At 41.1% G+C, this 16,879-nt stretch overlaps 2 protein-coding genes across 12 annotated transcripts in view; one reads left to right on the top strand and one right to left on the bottom strand.

Annotated features, from left to right (window-relative positions):
* Positions 1–125: 125 nt before the first annotated feature.
* atp5mj (ATP synthase membrane subunit j) lies at positions 126–2,591 on the bottom strand. Its single transcript, XM_071467649.1, has 4 exons — positions 2,458–2,591; positions 1,441–1,564; positions 926–946; positions 126–262 (listed from the first exon to the last, which is right to left on the bottom strand). The coding sequence occupies exons 2-4, from the start codon at positions 1,562–1,564 to the stop codon at positions 249–251; spliced, it is 159 nt and encodes a 52-aa protein (XP_071323750.1). The 5' UTR covers positions 2,458–2,591; the 3' UTR covers positions 126–248.
* syne2a (spectrin repeat containing, nuclear envelope 2a) overlaps positions 2,463–16,879 on the top strand; it is an 83,881-nt gene continuing 69,464 nt past the window's right edge. For 6 of the 11 annotated variants that reach the window (XM_071467639.1, XM_071467638.1, XM_071467633.1 and 3 more), the window contains exons 1-23: positions 2,764–4,682; positions 7,355–7,416; positions 8,894–8,989; positions 9,080–9,157; positions 9,243–9,335; positions 9,574–9,770; positions 9,874–10,073; positions 10,836–10,936; positions 11,129–11,218; positions 11,590–11,703; positions 11,802–11,939; positions 12,176–12,340; positions 12,577–12,686; positions 12,794–12,962; positions 13,101–13,197; positions 13,290–13,495; positions 13,584–13,736; positions 13,916–14,053; positions 14,159–14,236; positions 14,459–14,626; positions 15,083–15,241; positions 15,322–16,071; positions 16,524–16,658. In XM_071467639.1, the coding sequence (XP_071323740.1) occupies positions 4,607–4,682; positions 7,355–7,416; positions 8,894–8,989; positions 9,080–9,157; positions 9,243–9,335; positions 9,574–9,770; positions 9,874–10,073; positions 10,836–10,936; positions 11,129–11,218; positions 11,590–11,703; positions 11,802–11,939; positions 12,176–12,340; positions 12,577–12,686; positions 12,794–12,962; positions 13,101–13,197; positions 13,290–13,495; positions 13,584–13,736; positions 13,916–14,053; positions 14,159–14,236; positions 14,459–14,626; positions 15,083–15,241; positions 15,322–16,071; positions 16,524–16,658 (3,573 nt within the window). In that variant the 5' untranslated portion in view covers positions 2,764–4,606. Of the gene's footprint in view, positions 2,599–2,763; positions 4,683–7,354; positions 7,417–8,893; positions 8,990–9,079; positions 9,158–9,242; positions 9,336–9,573; positions 9,771–9,873; positions 10,074–10,835; positions 10,937–11,128; positions 11,219–11,589; positions 11,704–11,801; positions 11,940–12,175; positions 12,341–12,576; positions 12,687–12,793; positions 12,963–13,100; positions 13,198–13,289; positions 13,496–13,583; positions 13,737–13,915; positions 14,054–14,158; positions 14,237–14,458; positions 14,627–15,082; positions 15,242–15,321; positions 16,072–16,523; positions 16,659–16,879 lie in introns of those variants that run through there. The other 5 variants (XM_071467632.1, XM_071467631.1, XM_071467629.1 and 2 more) reach the window with 5 other exon arrangements.

Genomic DNA, 16,879 nt, shown 5'->3' with positions numbered 1-16,879 from the left:
TTCCCACACCTGATAATGTATTTTTTAATGCTTTTTTTCTGTCTAGTCAAACAATCTCATGTAGCATTACTGTTTGCCCACTGTGATCCAAAATGACTCAGAAAATGTCAATGAAATGATCAAAGTGTTGGATAACAACTTTATTTGTTCCATATTAACAAAAATTCAAAGATGACGTTGGACTTCTGGACTAGCGACTGGGGTATTATTTCACAGCAGGTGGAGGGGTGGTCAGCATGGTGGAAAACTCAATGGGCAGGCTCTGCAGAAAGAGAGGGGAGAAAAAAACAATGACACAGATTGAGTACACTACTGTGAATTTCTTCCAGTGCCAAGAATCACCTGGACCATCAAAACATCAGCCAGTAAAGTTCCCCTTAATGTCATCTGTCACTGACATCTAGAGGAAAACATATGAAACTGCACAACATTTGATATGATTCCTTGACCTGACTTTTCCTGCATGTTCACTGCTGCAACCTTTTCACACAAATGTTCTTGTGTGCTGGAGAAACCCAAGATATAGAGGGTAATGACTAATGGCTTATCTCACCTCTGTAACACCTGTGTTTAAAATTAACACACCTTTCTTTTTTAAATTTGATGACCTATTTAGACAACATACAGTCGATTGAGGTGTCGAATGAGTAGACAGGCCTGGTGCTACTGCTAATGCATAGTTTAAGACTCTTTGACTGATCCAGGTAGCACGGCAGGAGTGGGCAATATAAACAGAATTCTCTATCATACAAAATGTTATATTACCTATATAATAATATCTCTATGTATCATGATGTAGAAAATTATCTGGAAAATTCATTTCTTATAGATAAAATAACCAGATATTTTCTACTTAGCTAATACAGCAAACTCATATTGCAGAACCCCGATTATATAGTATGATAAGAAATGTTTGGCTACTTACTGCCCTTTACAGCCTTTTTGCCTGGAATGAAAAAAAAAACAAAAACACACTATTAGTCACATTTACCAACACAATATTTAAGTAATTCTAGCTGCAGCTGCTTACACGACCTATGCCCTGACCATTGATGAAATGGATAATGGCATTTATTCAGCACCATTAAATCTACCTTTATTTCAAACCTGTTTTCAACTTCAGTATTCTTATCTTACAATATATTGTGCAGACACTAGGGAGAGTGGCCTTTGTTGTGCTGTACCTCTTGTTGTTTACAAATTAATCAATTTCATCATACAAGCGTAAGTAAAAAGGCTGTTGGTTTTTCAGTCTATTCAAACCACTGAAGTTATGTTAACCACAGCAAAGGATCAAGAAGATGGTACCTAATCTGGACGCATTTATCATATTTAGCTAAATAAGCCTACACTACATTACAGTACTCCACATTCAGTTTGCTTTAAGGAGTGCAACTGAATTTTCAACAGATTGTGAAAATTAGGAAGTCTTCAACTCACCCCCATATGAAACTTTGTAGTACAGGTATGTCATGATGCCAAGACCAACCCACATCTCTTGGTATGCCTTTGTGTAGTAAGGGCCCACCTTGGCCCACCAGTTTGCAAACACACGTCCAGCCATCTGTGGGAGAAAGCACCGACTACTGTCAAAACACTGCTCATGTACTCGGCCAATATAATAACAAAATCGCAAATAGCAGTTAGGCTTGCCTTGCATTGTCTATACAGAGAAAGGCCACACCAAACCTCATTCAAAATTCTACCACTTTTCTGTTGCTCTAAAGCTTAGCCGATAGAGCTAACTAACTGCAATTGTTTTTACTTGGTCACAAATGTTATACCTTCAGTGTAATGCATTTAATATTTTTGGCTGCACGACTTAAGCTTTTGAAACTGGTTCATTCATTCATTACTTTACTCAACGTAAAGGACTCAGAATGATAAGTTGACCCTCAGGTGTATCAGGCCAAGCTAATGACTTTGGCCAGCTTGGGAATACTGATTAAAAGACACGGTGAACTAGCACTACTCTCCTTTCTTCTTCAGCTTCACAGCCACTGGAACAAAAAATGTGGTTTAATTGACGTGTCCAAAATCTAATCTTCACTGACGATAAGTTAACCTAGTTATTGCTAACATTAAAACTTCGCATCTACTAAAGTCAGTGTTAGCTAGGACGTATGCAAGTCGGCCACACGAAGGAGAGGAACACTTATAAGGAGACAAATAGTTAATATCTATACTTTGCTTATGTAATTTGACAAGCTAACTAGTTCAATCAATGAATAGCCCCTGAGTACAGTGTTAGCATATTCTCGCTGCAGTATTAGGAAAAACGCTAATTAGCTTTAGCAAGAAGCTAAGCTACCTAGCTGAGTACACCTCCAAAAGTAGCACACACCACCATGGTAATCAGAGACGATAGCTTTATTTTAGATTAATGTCGTGAGGAACAGTTGCTTTTCTATTATGATTAAAGTCATTCTGCTAAAAAAATGTAAACTCTTCTCTTACCTCTCAGTTTGTCACGCTGCTGTAGGAAGGTCAAGACAGCCGCTGATGCTAAACGTCAAAGTCGTGGGAGGGGAAGCTTCTTCTACTCTCAGCCGTGTAGTATTTCATTCACCTTTAGCTATGCAGCGCCACCTAATGGAGGTAAGCGATTGACTCACTCGATCCCTGACCATCTCTAGGCTCCATCCTGAGGAATTTATCATAAATGCTAACCAAAATTATATTATTTTCCGTTTTTGGTTTTATGTGCGACGTGAGCCTTCAGGCCAAGTCCACAAGTCCAGATGCAGAATGCATCTATAAAAATATATTCAATACCTACAACAGACACTGTAGATGATGTTTGATGTTATAACTCAACGGTTTAATGAATTTATTAATTGTAGATAAATATTAGTTTATAAGTTTCAGAATGAAATTTGATCTGATGTCCTGTAGCCTTCAGTATAGCACTGAAACAAAATCTTCCTTCTGGCAATGGGAAGAAGAATCATGTGTTTTAATCTCATTTTGGGAATTATGGACACAGGACAATCTAAATACTGGACAGAGCCATCATACTATTATACATTCAAGTTAAGGCTGTGTGAAATTGGGGGGATTGGTCAGCCATTTGTGAATTTGTGGTCATCATGTGCAGCGGACCATTAAGTGTTTGTGGGTTTCCTTTTGTTGGACTTTTAGTGAGGCACATATGTTTTCAGGTAACTGACCACTGAAAAATGTATAATTACTATTATGTAATTTTACAGAAAGTCAGTGGAAACAGGTTACAATAACCTTGTAGTGTGGAAACACCCCCCCCCCCCCCCTTTCAATTTGCCTTGCACACTGTTTAGCTTAATTCTATGTTACACAATTGTAGATTTTCCAGGGGACATAACTATCTTACACTCTGTTCTGCTTTCATACAGTATCGTGTTCTGCCGCTGCCATAGCAGAGGTAGGAATTTGAGGTGAGGTTGCAGCTGCTATGTGGCACAAAGACTGTCCACCAGCTCTGCCTGTTCACCATAGTGAGACAACAAATAAAACACTGGCAACGCTCTCAAGGGTAAAAATGACATTGTACAACAAGCTCTTCCCAACATGCACCTTTCCTCTCTTTAGGTGAAACAGTGAATAATGTTAAGTAAGGAGATATTTTATAGTCAGAATTCAATTGTGAAAGACACTTGCTTTCACTTTGTCATGGATTAACAGATTGCTGTGACTCAATATGAAACCTACTGTGAAAAGAAAAAGCAGAATTGATTACACTGGACACTTATTCTGGAACTACCCCTAAACTGAAACTGAAACAGTTCCACAATTCATCAAATGTGGGTCTTTCCCAGTATCCTTGCTTCTGTGCCTTTATTGCAGCAGCATACAAGAAAACCAAGGAAAAGAAGACAAGAGAAAAGATGTAAGTAGAGATATTTGTTGTGTTTTTGTTTCCTGAAACGTCAGTGACAAGTTCTGCCTTTGCTACCAAAGCAGTGGACTCTGGGATTTGACAGGATATGATTACTTTTTATGCAAAGGGTACTAAGTTTGTGTGAGAGCCTGCAGGAGTCATTTGGCAGGCTGGCAGTGAGCGTGGGCGGGACTTTCCACTCTTTTTTGTCCTCACGCTCTGATAGGCAAGAGGCACCTTGTTACACTTATGAGCACCTAAAGGCCAAGTCCTATTTGAAGGCAGTCACCACAGTGGATCAACACAGAGTCATGCCAGTATGAAAGGACACAGCTGAGGAGATTTGCTGTACAGTGTTCACGCTCTGCTGGGTTCTTCATTGTAATATGCACAACAGTAGCTGTCTGCGCTGACTACAGCCCTGCTACAGGTATGTTCATTTGACTATGGACAGTATAGATAGTGTGCAGCAGGCTCTTTCCATACAGCACAATCATTCCTCTTCCCTGAGCTTTCTGCTTTGAGCGTTTGCATGTGTATACTTGCTTCTGTGTGTGTGTGTGTGAGGTGTAATGTAAGGGTGTGGATGGGCGCGTTCTTATTGTGACTGATCATACAGTGCAGTTCAATGTTCACTTTTTTTTTCGCTCTATGCTTTTGGTGTTGTGGATTTGTGTTGAGTAGATGATTTACTATTCCATGTCTGCTGAACCTTTCTGAGGCGGATTTGGTGCTGTGGTTGGAGACTGCATGGCTTCAGGTGGCGCAGAGGAAGACGATGGAGGCATTCCATTGGACATTGACAACGTCCACATGCTCCTCCAAGGTCAGTCTATTCCTGTACTTTTATAGATGTTGTGACATTTGATCTGCTGGGGGGGGGGGGGGGGGTCACAGTGGTGGCCAACTATCTGGGACCAACTACTCATCCAATCAAATACTAATTTATATTTAGGGAAACATTTAGGTAAAATACAAAGAAATAGGTTTGCGTCTTCTGGAGATTCTGTTTTCATATAGTTTGCAACACTCTTACAGTCTCGTCTATACTGGACACAGCACTGACTCAGTGTTGTCAGCTTCATTTTGCAGCTAGGTTTTTGTTTACTATTTGTGACACACACATGCGACTTGTGTGTCTTTGTGACCTCCCAGATGACCAGATCCAGAAATATTAAGGAGATTCTTGCAGCTTCTTTTGTTATTTTAACATTTGAATGAGAGATGACTCATGTCCCGTTTTAAGCATGAAGTTATAAACTCAAATGCACAGCCAGTGTCTTTACAAATGCTCATTTAATATCTGTCTTTCTATAGTATACTGCTTCAGTTCTTCTTTTTAATTTCACATAGTCCCTGTCATTCATTGTATTATCAGTATCATAAAATGAGTTTTTGATGAACTTTGCTGTTCAGCCCGTCACGTTGAAATAGGGAAATCTCTAGTGTGCACGTGACTCCATCATTTATCAAGTCATTAAGTTAACTGCTCTTTAAGTACGTGAGTAATCTTGTGTCTATTGTCTTCTGACTTTGATCATCAAATAAATTGCTCTTGTCATTTAACACAACATACCTGTGTAATGATGGCTCTAATTGCAACATGACTCTGAGACTCACAGCATTTATTGATCTGAAAATATTTTCCCATTACGACATGATGATGCTCTCAATTTCTTTATCTCAAAGACATCAGCCAATCTTGCATTTGTGAAAATTTACAGTTTAATTAAGTGTTGAATCAGAAGTGTCCTTTGACCCCAGTTCATTTACTGGTGTCCAGTGCTTCCACTTTTTTTGAAAAGAAGGATTGTGTTGTGTATTGGGGAATGTCTGACATAAGCAGTTTCAATATTGCACCAAAAATAAAGAAACACGTGCCTCAGTATAAGGGTCAAGATAATTCACATTGTAACTCACTGTACGATTCATGTGAAAAAGAAATGAAGCACATCGTACAAAACATGCTTTGACAACATTAAATCGTCTTGTTGTTATGTTTGTAAACTTGTGCAAAAGCTCCATGATTGTAATTTGACCTGAGAAAACACATTTGACTGATGCCGTCTTACACTGGCCTGAGAGCTGCAAGGGAAGACTCTCACTGCTGGTTGTACCGGCTACGTCAGGTGAACTGGGTGGAGTCGAATGATTAAATTACTCAAGTGTTTCGAGTCTTGACAGGCTCTTATACAAACAGCAGAGTCAGTGTGTCAGATTCATGAATCTGTTATCAGCGAATGAGTCCATGAGTCTGCCTCAGACAAAACATCAAGTTCCTGTATTCACTACAGAAGGAATCATAAAATAGGCTAAACAAGTTGTTTATAATCATAGAATCCCATCAGATCATTGGCTTCAAACAGGCTGTTTCCAAAACTGCATATAAGTTAGGTCTTTCTTTAAGCCTTCTGTCATCTCCACATTACTGTAACAAGGAAAGTAAAAGGTTTGTGTTTTGTCAATAGAGGCTTAGGTTTTGGTCTAGTACCTCACAGGATCCATGTATGACCAAAATCCCCTCACTGAGTGTGTGTGTGTGTGTGTGTGTGTGTGTGTGTGCTGGTCTGTCTGAGAGTTCATCATGGCTGTGAGTGTGTCTCTGTGTATATTCGCTGTGTGTGTGTGTGAGTGTGTGTGAGAGAGCCTCAGTATCTATGTCTGTCAGTGTCTTGGAAGTCACCCCGTCGCCAGATCCTAACCTCACTTCAGCTTGAAGAGGAAACCTTTCACTCCAGGGGCAGAGGGAGAGGTTGATGTAGTTTAAGTGGACGGTCTCCATTAGCTGTTGTACATGGGTGTTTTGACTATTGGTTATAAGAATGGCGAGTGGAAAGGTCCCTCAGTTCTCTGATGCTGGTGAGTAGCTTTTGACCTCGCTGCAGCTCAGGTCAGAGTCTCTGTGGCTGTTTTGAAGCTTCTGGATTATTATGGACTTCACAGCAGCGTGTCCCACACAATGGAAGACAAGCAAAACACAGGTTGTTTGTGAGGAATATAGTGTCATGTATTTGTATTTGACACTTCACAGAATTAGAAAAACAACAGCTTTAGGTTTAACGCTCTGCCACTTTTCTGTAATGAATGAGTGGAACTTTCTATGAATTAGTCTGCTTGACTGTTTGCATTTCTCTTGTCAGGAAAAAAAAACAAACACATTCCTCTAAGTCTGCACCGTATGTCCTCATGGTTAAATATGCTTTCTTCTAACTTCACTGTTTGAAAAAATAACAACAAGCATAAACAAACCAACAGGAGACAACATGAATGGACTGTCACATTAAGAGGACTGAGACATCCCAGGGATGCACGTTATTAATTCATTACTGTGTGTACCTACAGTTTGTGCTGCTGTTAATTCATTATCATGTTTTTCATAAATTACAGCAAAAATATTTTGATGCTTACTGCATCATTACTGAAATAATGCCAACAGTTTAAATGCATCTTGTCCTGTATGTGTGTAGATGACAATTTCTTTCTCTGTTTCCCAAACAGTGGAGCATGAACAGATTCAGAAAAGAACTTTCACCAACTGGATAAATGCTCAGCTCTCTAAGGTATGTTGGGAAAGCATGTTTGTTTGTGAGGCTCAAAGTATAAATGACCATGAAATTTAATGCATTTGGGAATGGAAACTACTACAGACTACAGCCACCTCATTTCAGTGATATATCACATAAATACATCTATATATTTGTTATATTTGCTCCTGGAGTAGTAGTAATGCACATAAAGTTGTTGAAGCATCAGACAGCTGATATTTAACAAATTAATTCCTGGTACTTTATCAAAGATACTCCTCCTATTCTGGAGAATATTTTTCATGACAACTGGAGGTTATTAAAGTGGAGAGGTGCAGGAGAAAGAATGCAGTAAGGGACTGATGAGAACAAACTTTGAAGGCTACAGGTGTGTGCAGCCTCCATTCAAACTTAAGAAGGAAGCTGTCTTCTATTATATTCAATGGCTTCATTTTTCCTGATATTTGTAAAAGTATATCTGCTGGTGTTTTATTTTCATGTATGTTTTATTAGAGGTTTGAGGTACAAATAGTCAAAAATCTACTTTTACTGTGGGTGTCTTAAAACCTGATCAGAAGTTCTGCTCTTAAAATAGTTTGATATTAAGCTCTCAGTGTTGTAATTTTTGGCGACAAATAAAACATGTCTGAGACCCCGGAGAACGCTGCAAAGTGGCGTGACGTCATGCTGTGGTTTGGCTGTAAATGATATGAAGCAAGCTGTAGCGTGCAACGTGCTGACTCACTGGTCTGGCAGCGAGGTGCAGTGAAGTGACTCGCCCCGGATCTCCATGGATAGAGACCTTGAGCTGCTTGTGACATTAGGCTGGAGTATAAATAGTGCTTCAGTGGAGCAGATCAGCAGGAAATCTGAACCCCGCCACCTCTTCATAACCTCATGTCCACATTACTGCACTCCAACGCCAAAATCACTCGTTCATAACTTTCCATCTGCTACACCAATCTGAGTCCACTTACAATTCCCAACAGAAGACATTATCTTTGTGTTTACAGGCCGGTGTAGTTTTGACTGGAGATTGGACAGTTTTGGAGTGAATCTAATACAGTTTCAGTTTAGGTTTTGGCTGAAGAGAGAGTTTGTAGGCTCTGTTATTGGGGACCTTTTAAAGGTGCTATGTGTAGCATTTTAAAAAGTGTGTTACTCTAAACACAGCTTAGATCCTTTTGTAACCTCTGCTACTTTCTGTTTTGATGTTTCATTGCAAATTAATGAGAACAGTTATTGTGCATTTGCCTTCATCTGCTGTGAAAGAGAAGAGATACAATAAGTTTTGATTGTACTTTTAAACTTAAACTAAATGCAACAGAAGTTACTGTATATGTCAGCACTGAGTCATACCTACTGTATGTGTCTCCACACTGTAGTTGATTTAAAAGGTAAAATCCATGATGGATAATAGATTTCACATAAGGTCAGTCACTTCTTTATTTTGGTGAATTGTGCAGCTGGATTTATATTAATCAGTCGTGGTGAATTTTCTGCATTGTTACAGAGATTCCCTCCCTCATTCGTGTCTGACCTGTTCTCTGACCTCAGAGATGGGTCACGGCTGCTTGACCTGTTGGAGGTGATGAGTGGTCAGCCAATGGTGAGTTGGAAAAAGCCAAAACAACACAAAAAAATGCTGGAATTAATATTATTATGACAGTAAAGCTGATGTTGTAATTTGTCTCCATAGAAAAGACAAAGGGGGCATGGTGTTTTCCAGCAGAGGGCCGACATTGAGACAGCACTCAACTTCCTGAAGAAAAAATCTGTAAGGTCTCATACATTAAAATAAACATAACCTCTGAACCTGTGGTGTGTTTTATTGTTAACATTTGTTGCGGTTGGTTGCGCAGATCAAACTGGTGAACATAAACATCCCCGATATCATAGATGGACGGCCGTCCATCGTCCTCGGCCTTGTATGGACCATCATTCTCCGCTGTCATGTGAGTACCAATAGTAAAAGTAACATACTGAAGATACTGAAGATGCCATAAATATATATATATATATATTTTTACACACACTCTACTACTGTTACTGCTATTGTGAGAAAGCAATAGGAGGAGCAACAGAAGAAGAAACGGTAGCAACAGCATCTTGTGAAGCGTCATTAATTCTTAAAATAATTTTTATATAAAGATATATTGATAACAATATATTGTTTCACTGTCTCCATCATAGATTGAGGAGCTGGCCAGCGCTCTCTCCTTCAGCTCTCGTCATTCCTCCCTCGACTCTCTGGCCAGCCTGGACTCCTGGTCTGGCAGCCCCATCCCATCTAGTCCTGTCCCTGCAGGCCAGACATCTCCCCTCCACAGACGCTTCAGGATGTCTGCCAAGAAGGCCCTGCTCATGTGGGTCAGGGACCAATGCCAAAGGTGGGTTTTTAAGTATAGACTTAAATTTAAAAATGGGGTGTAAGTCTCTTTTTTTCTGTTTAATTTTCTTATTTTCATCGTCTGCTGGTCTTCCTGTCTCCAGTGTTGGGAGCTCTGTCAGTGTGAAGGACTTTAAGTCGAGCTGGAGAAGCGGAGAGGCCTTCTTGGCCATCCTGTGCTCTCTTAGACCACAGCTGGTTGATCTGTCACTGGCTCAGTCCAGAAGCAACCAGGAGAACCTGGAGGAAGCTTTTCACCTGGCCGAGAGGGAGCTCAACATCCCCCGCCTGCTGGAGCCACAGGGTGAGGCTGATCAGATCTGATATTGTGTTATAATTCTGGCCAACAAGTAGAATAACAGACTGCTGATACCACCCATTTTTCAATTTAACCCTTATTAAAGGGTGATTAGTTTGCTTTTTAGACTCTAAATTTCTAAACAATGTATTTGAAATTCAATTCAATTCAATTTTATTTGTATAGCACCAAATCATAATATACATTGTCTCTAGGCACTTTCCAGGGTCAGGTCGAGACCTTACTTTGTTATAGAGAAAAACCCAACAGATCCCACAAAGAGCAAGCGCTTGGTGACAAGGGGGAGGAAAAATCTCCCTTTAACAGGAAGAAACCTCCAACACAGAACAGCTGTATAGGTCATGGTGTTATCAATAATAATGACAGATAACAGTGGTTAATAGTAATGATGAGTCGTGGTGGATCTGGATCCTGCCACTCTAGAGGCAGAGATACCTGCAGAATGAGGACAGAGAGAGGGAGAGAGAGGAGAAGCACAAACTACAGGAAAAAAAAATACAAAGTTAATGACATAAAGTAGTTGAGAGAGAGAGAGAGAGAGAGAGAGAGAGAGAGAGAGAGAGAGAGAGAGAGAGAGAGAGAGAGAGAGAGAGAGAGCCAGCCCAGTGCATCATGGGAATCCCCTAGCAGTCTAGCTCTATAGCAGCATAACTAAGGGATGGTTCAGGACATACCCGAGCCAACCCTAACTATAAGTTATATGCACTAGTGGGGGCGAGTCTCTGAAAACCTTTTCTTTTACCTCAGATGTTGACGTTAATGACCCTGATGAGAAGTCCATCATGACATACGTGGCCCAGTTTCTACAGTACTCCAACGACATGCCAGCACCTGATGACCACCTGCAGGTTTGCAAACACACCATAATTGTTGTCACAGTGTCCAGTATTACTGTTTCAGTTGGCTGTTTTTCTTACTCTTTTGGCCTGTGCTGCTTGTATTTCCTGTCTGATCTTTGAACCCACAATTGCCTGCTTAGTACTTCCCTGTTCCTCCGATTTCTTTTTTCCTGCTCTCCTCTGGTGGCGGCGGTGGTGTAGCTGTTTCCTCTGGATCAGCCCTCCTGCTTCTCACCTGTCAATTTACCTGCTCACTTCACTCCAGCAATTGCTGTCTCACCGTTACGCCAGGTAGCTACACACCGAGCAAAGATGTCCCTCTCAACTTGATATTTGTCCATCTTTATACCTCTTTCTCTCACTCACTTATTTGCATTGATCAATCAATGCATGTGATTTATATTTACAAGATGCATGGCTGTTACTGCAGAGGACGTTTCTGATCTCTACATTTGAAAAGCATTTTTCTGCCGCTGTTTCTACGGGTCTAAAATCACTGCACTAACAGAGCAGAAACATAGTGGAGGTTAGCTGTTAGGTCTGTATGAGTATGACATGTATTTATTCAATGATTGTACAGCTCTAACACTGTTATTCACCTTGGTTAATGCTCTTAAAGCATCAAAATGTAGCTGTTGACACTTTCGATTGGGAAAATGTAGGTCTCTTCGAGCGAGCGAGCACAAGAGGCAACTTGCTGGCTGCAGCAGTCCTTACAGGAGTTGTCAGAAGCACGGACGGAGACAGAGAACTCAAGCTACGCAGAAAAATATCGAGTAAGGCAAAGCACAAGAACTTAATGGAAGAAAGAAACCATTGGTGCGTGGTACTTTGTATTGTTGTAGAGTGATTAGAGCTGTGTTTGGTTCACCAGGTGTTCCAGAGTCTCACTGGCTCCTTCACGGAGCAAAGGAGACCTTTACTGACCCTCCTCACTACCATTAGACGCTGCCCTGAGCTGAGCCGGGAGCAGCAAGCTCTCAGGGCAGCGTGGGATCGTCTGGAGGAGGAGGTGAGGAAAACCACCATGAATAATAAAGACCACTCTTGCCCTGTTCCCTTATTATATCCTGTGTTTTTGTGTTGTTTTTTTGTAAGAGCATCAGTTACCATTATTCCATATGGAATTAGTGAAAAAAGCCTTTAATCCTTCCTGATTCACTTTCTTTGTCTCTGTTTGATTGAGAAATGCTGACAGAGAATGTGACAATGACCGGTTTGTGTATGTATGCGTGTGTCGTTCTTCAGCTGCAGAGATGTAAAGCAGACCTGGACCTGAGTCTTCCTCCTCCTCTGGACTCAGTGATGGTGTGGCTGCAGCGTGCAGAGGCAGCGCTAACAGAGGAGGGAGGAGGGGTGAAAGATCACGCAGGCGCCGCTAAAGAAGCAAGAGCTCAACAAGAAACCCTAAAGGTTATTTTCCATTTTGAAGCTGCAGAACAAATTTGATCTTTCCTGTTCTCAAAAATCCAAAATGTACTTTTTTTTGTTCTGAAACTCTGAAACTACTCTGAATTTATTTATAGACCATTAGACTAGAATGAGGTAGAATTGTTATGAACAGGAAGCATAAAAATATCTTAGGACTGCTTCAAACTTTTCATTATCTACTTTATGTGCTCATAATATTTTTTTCTGGTTTTCTGCAGACTTTAATTAAGGAGATGAGCCACCACGTTAAAATCCTCGACAACTACAACATGGACGACTCAGGGAACGTGGCAGTGCCCCCTGAAAAGTTTGAAGAGATAAAAAGACGGTAAAAATCTCAAGAACTCTTAAAATCACTGATAATCTGCAGTAGCTTCTTTTATACCAACAGCCTCCCTGGATAATGTGTTAATACTTTTTTTCATTTGAAAACAGTGTAACACATATCAGAGTCACAGCCAAATATCAAGGGATCAAGTTGGAATACCAGGAACATCGTCTGACTGTAGTGGACCTCCTGAACCGCATCAATGCGAAGATCCAGACCTGGAAATCTCCGTACACATCAAAGGAGGCCGTGCATGTGCTTCTGCAGGACTTGCATGTGAGTGTATATGTAAAAAAAAAAAAAGGGGGGATTTAGGAAAAAAAAGGTAACACTCTTTTCTTTAATTGGCTCAATTAGAATTTGTTAACCCGACATACTGTATCTTATAAATGATGCCTCTGATTTGTTGTCTAGGAAACGGTGGAGCGGCAAGGCATGCTGTTGATTCTGATGGACTCTCTCCAAAACCTGAAGGAGAAGGCACATGCATACACCAGCAAGGCAGCACTAGGTACGAGCTAAAGGAGTTCTGTTAGCATGAAATCCAAGCTTAGTCTTTGATAGTCAATAGGTTTGACTTCCACCCACTCTTCACCCCCCCAGGTGAAGGTTCCCAGCTGGTTAATCGTCAGGTGAAAGAAGCAGAGAGTGAAACTGAGTTGGTCACACAAGCTGTGCCGGCTGTGAGGGGGGTGATGGAGAGAGTGGTGTCTGCGTGGGAGACTTACGACAAGTGCCTCACCTCTCTGCAGACGTGGCTCACACAGGTCGCACAGTCACAAGCCCAGTCTCCTGCTGCAGGGACGCAGGTGATAATCTGTACCAATCTCACTGTGGCGTCTCACTGCCTGTCTGTCAAAAAAAACAACGTTTTATCTATTGTCTTGGTTCCTGCAGGATATGAGGGAGTGGACATCATGTCAAGCTAAACTTAATGAGGTGGGGAACTCGCTTATTGAAGTGACAGAAACTTCAACCAGCCGCACTCTAGCTGAACAGCTCCGCAAAGTCAACATGCAGTGGGCTGAGTGTGTGAAGAGGACAAAGTTTGTAAGTTTGACTTTTCAAGAAAGGACAGTTAAATGTTCATCATAATAGTTTTTGATCTGATGAAGTTTACACACTTGTTATTTAATTTATTTTGTATTTTATTTTGTCACAAACCAAAATGTGACATGAGCAATAACTTAAGCAGAGGTTGCAAGACATTAAGCATGTCTTCTCTTTAGGAAGCATCATCGGAGCCCAGTGTCGGTCCCTCGTGTCTGCAAATGGTGCATTCACTGACCCAGGAGGCCAGCTGGCTACTGAGACAACCACTGGACGTGGCCTCTGTCCCACTGAAGGCAAACAGACAGAAACTACAGGTTGGCAAACGTACAAAAGTTTTTATAACAAAAATCAGGAACATTAAAATCTGGTCTCTCGTTTTAACTTCTACTATGTCGACTTTTGTTTTTGTTTTTTTCCAGCTGCTGAGTAAAAAGATGGCAGAAGTGGACATGTCATCTCTCAGCCACACAGAGAACCTGCAGCAAACTCTCCCACAGGTACTCACCTGTAAAAACACTGACTCACTCTGATGCAGTTAAACAGGTCTCATTCCTTCTTCCATTTTCTGGCTGAACCCATTGTGAAGCCAAACTTTATCAAACCAGCATCCAGACAACAATGTGTGTTTATTATTGACATAATGTTTTTGCCATTTTCCACTCTCCTATGTTGTAGAATGGCAAACTAATGATAGGGGTTTGCTTGTGTCTGTATGACAGATGCTGGCTGAAGCAGAGAGGACCTGCGGGGAGCTGCAGCGGGCTGCATCCAGGCTGGAGGGTCGTCTGGCTGAGCTGGACCACTGGAGCACAGACGCCCTGGACTGTTACCAGCACCTAAAGGACAAAGAGCACAGAGGACGCCCTGCAATGGAGTCTGCAGCCAAAGTCAGCAAGCCAAAACTTCATGCTCCTTCTAATTAAGTTTTAAATGTTAAAGTCATCATAAAACACTGTTTAGATGCAGCAGCTTTTACAATTCACAAATCATTGTTGCTTCCATATTGCAGTCCTGCAGGTATCTCACATTGTTCATGGATCTAAAGTTAAATGATTGTTTTGATTATTGAAACATAAGAAAATAAGCAAGAGCAAAGTATCAAATGTCATGTTGCAAATTCCAGTTTGCCTTTTGCAAAGTTGCTGAAACAGGCTCCAGATTTTAGAATATATTTCTCAGCCTCATTGTTTGGTCTTAAGTGCTTATTGTTGTGGTGTTTTCACAATGTGTTTATCAGTGAGGGGTAAACGGTGTGGGAGCTAAAGCAGGGTGACACCTTCTTTAAAATTGAACAATAAAATACACATAAACAAATACAGGCCTTATAATATAATCCTTTGTAGATGCTGATCTCTAGAGGCTCGCAGCTGGAGAACCAGGTTGTGACTGAGGAACAGGATCTGCGGGACTTTGTTGCACGAGTACAGAAGACCTCTCCTCTGCAGCACCTCAGTACGTCTGGGATGCAGGACAGGATCTCAGAGGCAGTCTCCCACTGCCAGGTGAGCTAAACTAAACTAATGACTTTTTCAGTTCCTCAACAGTTACTCGTATTCATGTGATTTTCTTTTTATTTTTGTAGGAGATTCTTGGACTGTTCAGTTCCCTTGGGTTTAAGGGGCATGTCCCTCAGACACAGAGACAGACAGAGACTGGGTTTCTTGTTGTGGCAAGAACCAAACATGTAGACCAGACTGGGAATCTGCAAACCCAGGACCCAAGTCAACTTTCACCTCAGTTTCCATCTCAGATGCGAGATCTCCAGAGTTGGCCCAAAAACCAGCACAGGAACACACAGGATGAAACAACTATTGTTATACCCCATGTTAAAATACAGATGCTGCCACAGCCTTTGATGGAACCAGTTCCTCATTTTCACTTTTCTCTTTCTCAAAGTGTAAAAGAAGCTGAATCTAAGCTTGTGATGCAGCCTCAGTCATTTTCCAAACCCAGTGTTCCAGCTTCAAGTCCCAGTCAAAGTGATCAACCTTCACCTTCTTTGACCCAAACCGCTGTTGGGCCAACATCTCAGAAAAGTCTGACTCTGTCCAAGCACGTCACAAGTACAGTAACAGAGGGAAATGAAAGCTCGTCCCCTGCACAAACTCAAAAATCCAAATCCAGAATGAGAGGCCAAGAAAACACGCTTCAGGTTAATATAACATCTCCACAGCCACCAGTTATGGTCCGCAGTGAAGTTCATTCGAAAGCCCAGTCAATGGCAAGAAGCCGGCTGGAGAAAGCCAGAGTTCGCCTGCACACACGCATCCATCAAGCCATCAAGTTATTTGGCGGCAAAGAGGTTTCAGAGTCACAAGCCAAGAAGAAACAGGTACAGTTTCAAACATTAAAGTATAAAATGGAAATCAATAACCCTAACTGTGTTTTTCAAGCTGTAGATAAAAGTATAAGCTCTGAATTGTCTTGTGAAAAGTCTTTCAACACTTCATTTTTCAATTCTTTAATTTTAATTTAGATTAAAAATGTTATTGTTTTACTTTCAGATATTTTTCATTTTCCAAAAACACACTTTTATACTTTGTTGATTAGTGTGAGACTTTTCTTAGTGACTGTAAAGCCAGCTTTCCATGTATTTCCACGACGCCTATTAAAACAGAAGCTTGGCTTTGTTTGCTTTAAATGCAACAACATCCAGACCCTACAAATCCCCAATTTAATCTCAGAATCAGGACACATTCTTTAAAGGTCTGTGGTGTTTCGCTTTGTGTTGTGCTACCAGTTTGGTTTGTGCGTGTTTGTCTAGCTGTGTGTCTCTCTGTGCAGCGGGCTTTAAAGATGCTGCAGCCTGTCATCCTCGAAGAGTTCCTGGCTGCTGTGGAGGGTTATGGGGCCTTCTGCTCTGGGCCCCAGCTCCAGGACTTGATGCTCCTCTCTGACTCAGTCAGAAAGCAGTGGGAGGTATGATAGAGAGTCAGGAAAAGACTGATGTGCCCATGAGTCAAAGACAGGTTTTCAGAAACACACCTGAAGCTTTCTTTGTTTTTATTGATTCTAAGTGGAGCTGCATAGAAATTGATTTTGATTAGCTGTGTTTCCTGTTCAATTCTTACATTTCTGGAAACTTGGCAAAAAAAAAAATTTTGAAGGTTTTTTTTTAACACTGGTTTTACTTTTTGTGG

This window comes from Trachinotus anak, unplaced genomic scaffold (assembly GCF_046630095.1).
Source record: "Trachinotus anak isolate AG129_WGS33_773 ecotype Australia unplaced genomic scaffold, CSIRO_AGI_Tana_v1 ptg000031l, whole genome shotgun sequence".
In the NCBI taxonomy this organism is placed as follows: Eukaryota; Metazoa; Chordata; class Actinopteri; order Carangiformes; family Carangidae; genus Trachinotus; species Trachinotus anak.
Note: the sequence above shows the minus strand (reverse complement) of the source record. Positions and strands in the feature narration are given on the sequence as shown.

Excerpts from the sequence above, each read along its gene's own strand:
- atp5mj (XM_071467649.1), bottom strand. The coding sequence starts at position 1,564 with ATGGCTGGACGTGTGTTTGCAAACTGGTGGGCCAAGGTGGGCCCTTAC. Across the intron at positions 947-1,440 it reads CTACAAAGTTTCATATGGGG|GCAAAAAGGCTGTAAAGGGC; the intron begins GTGAGTTGAAGA and ends TTTTCATTCCAG.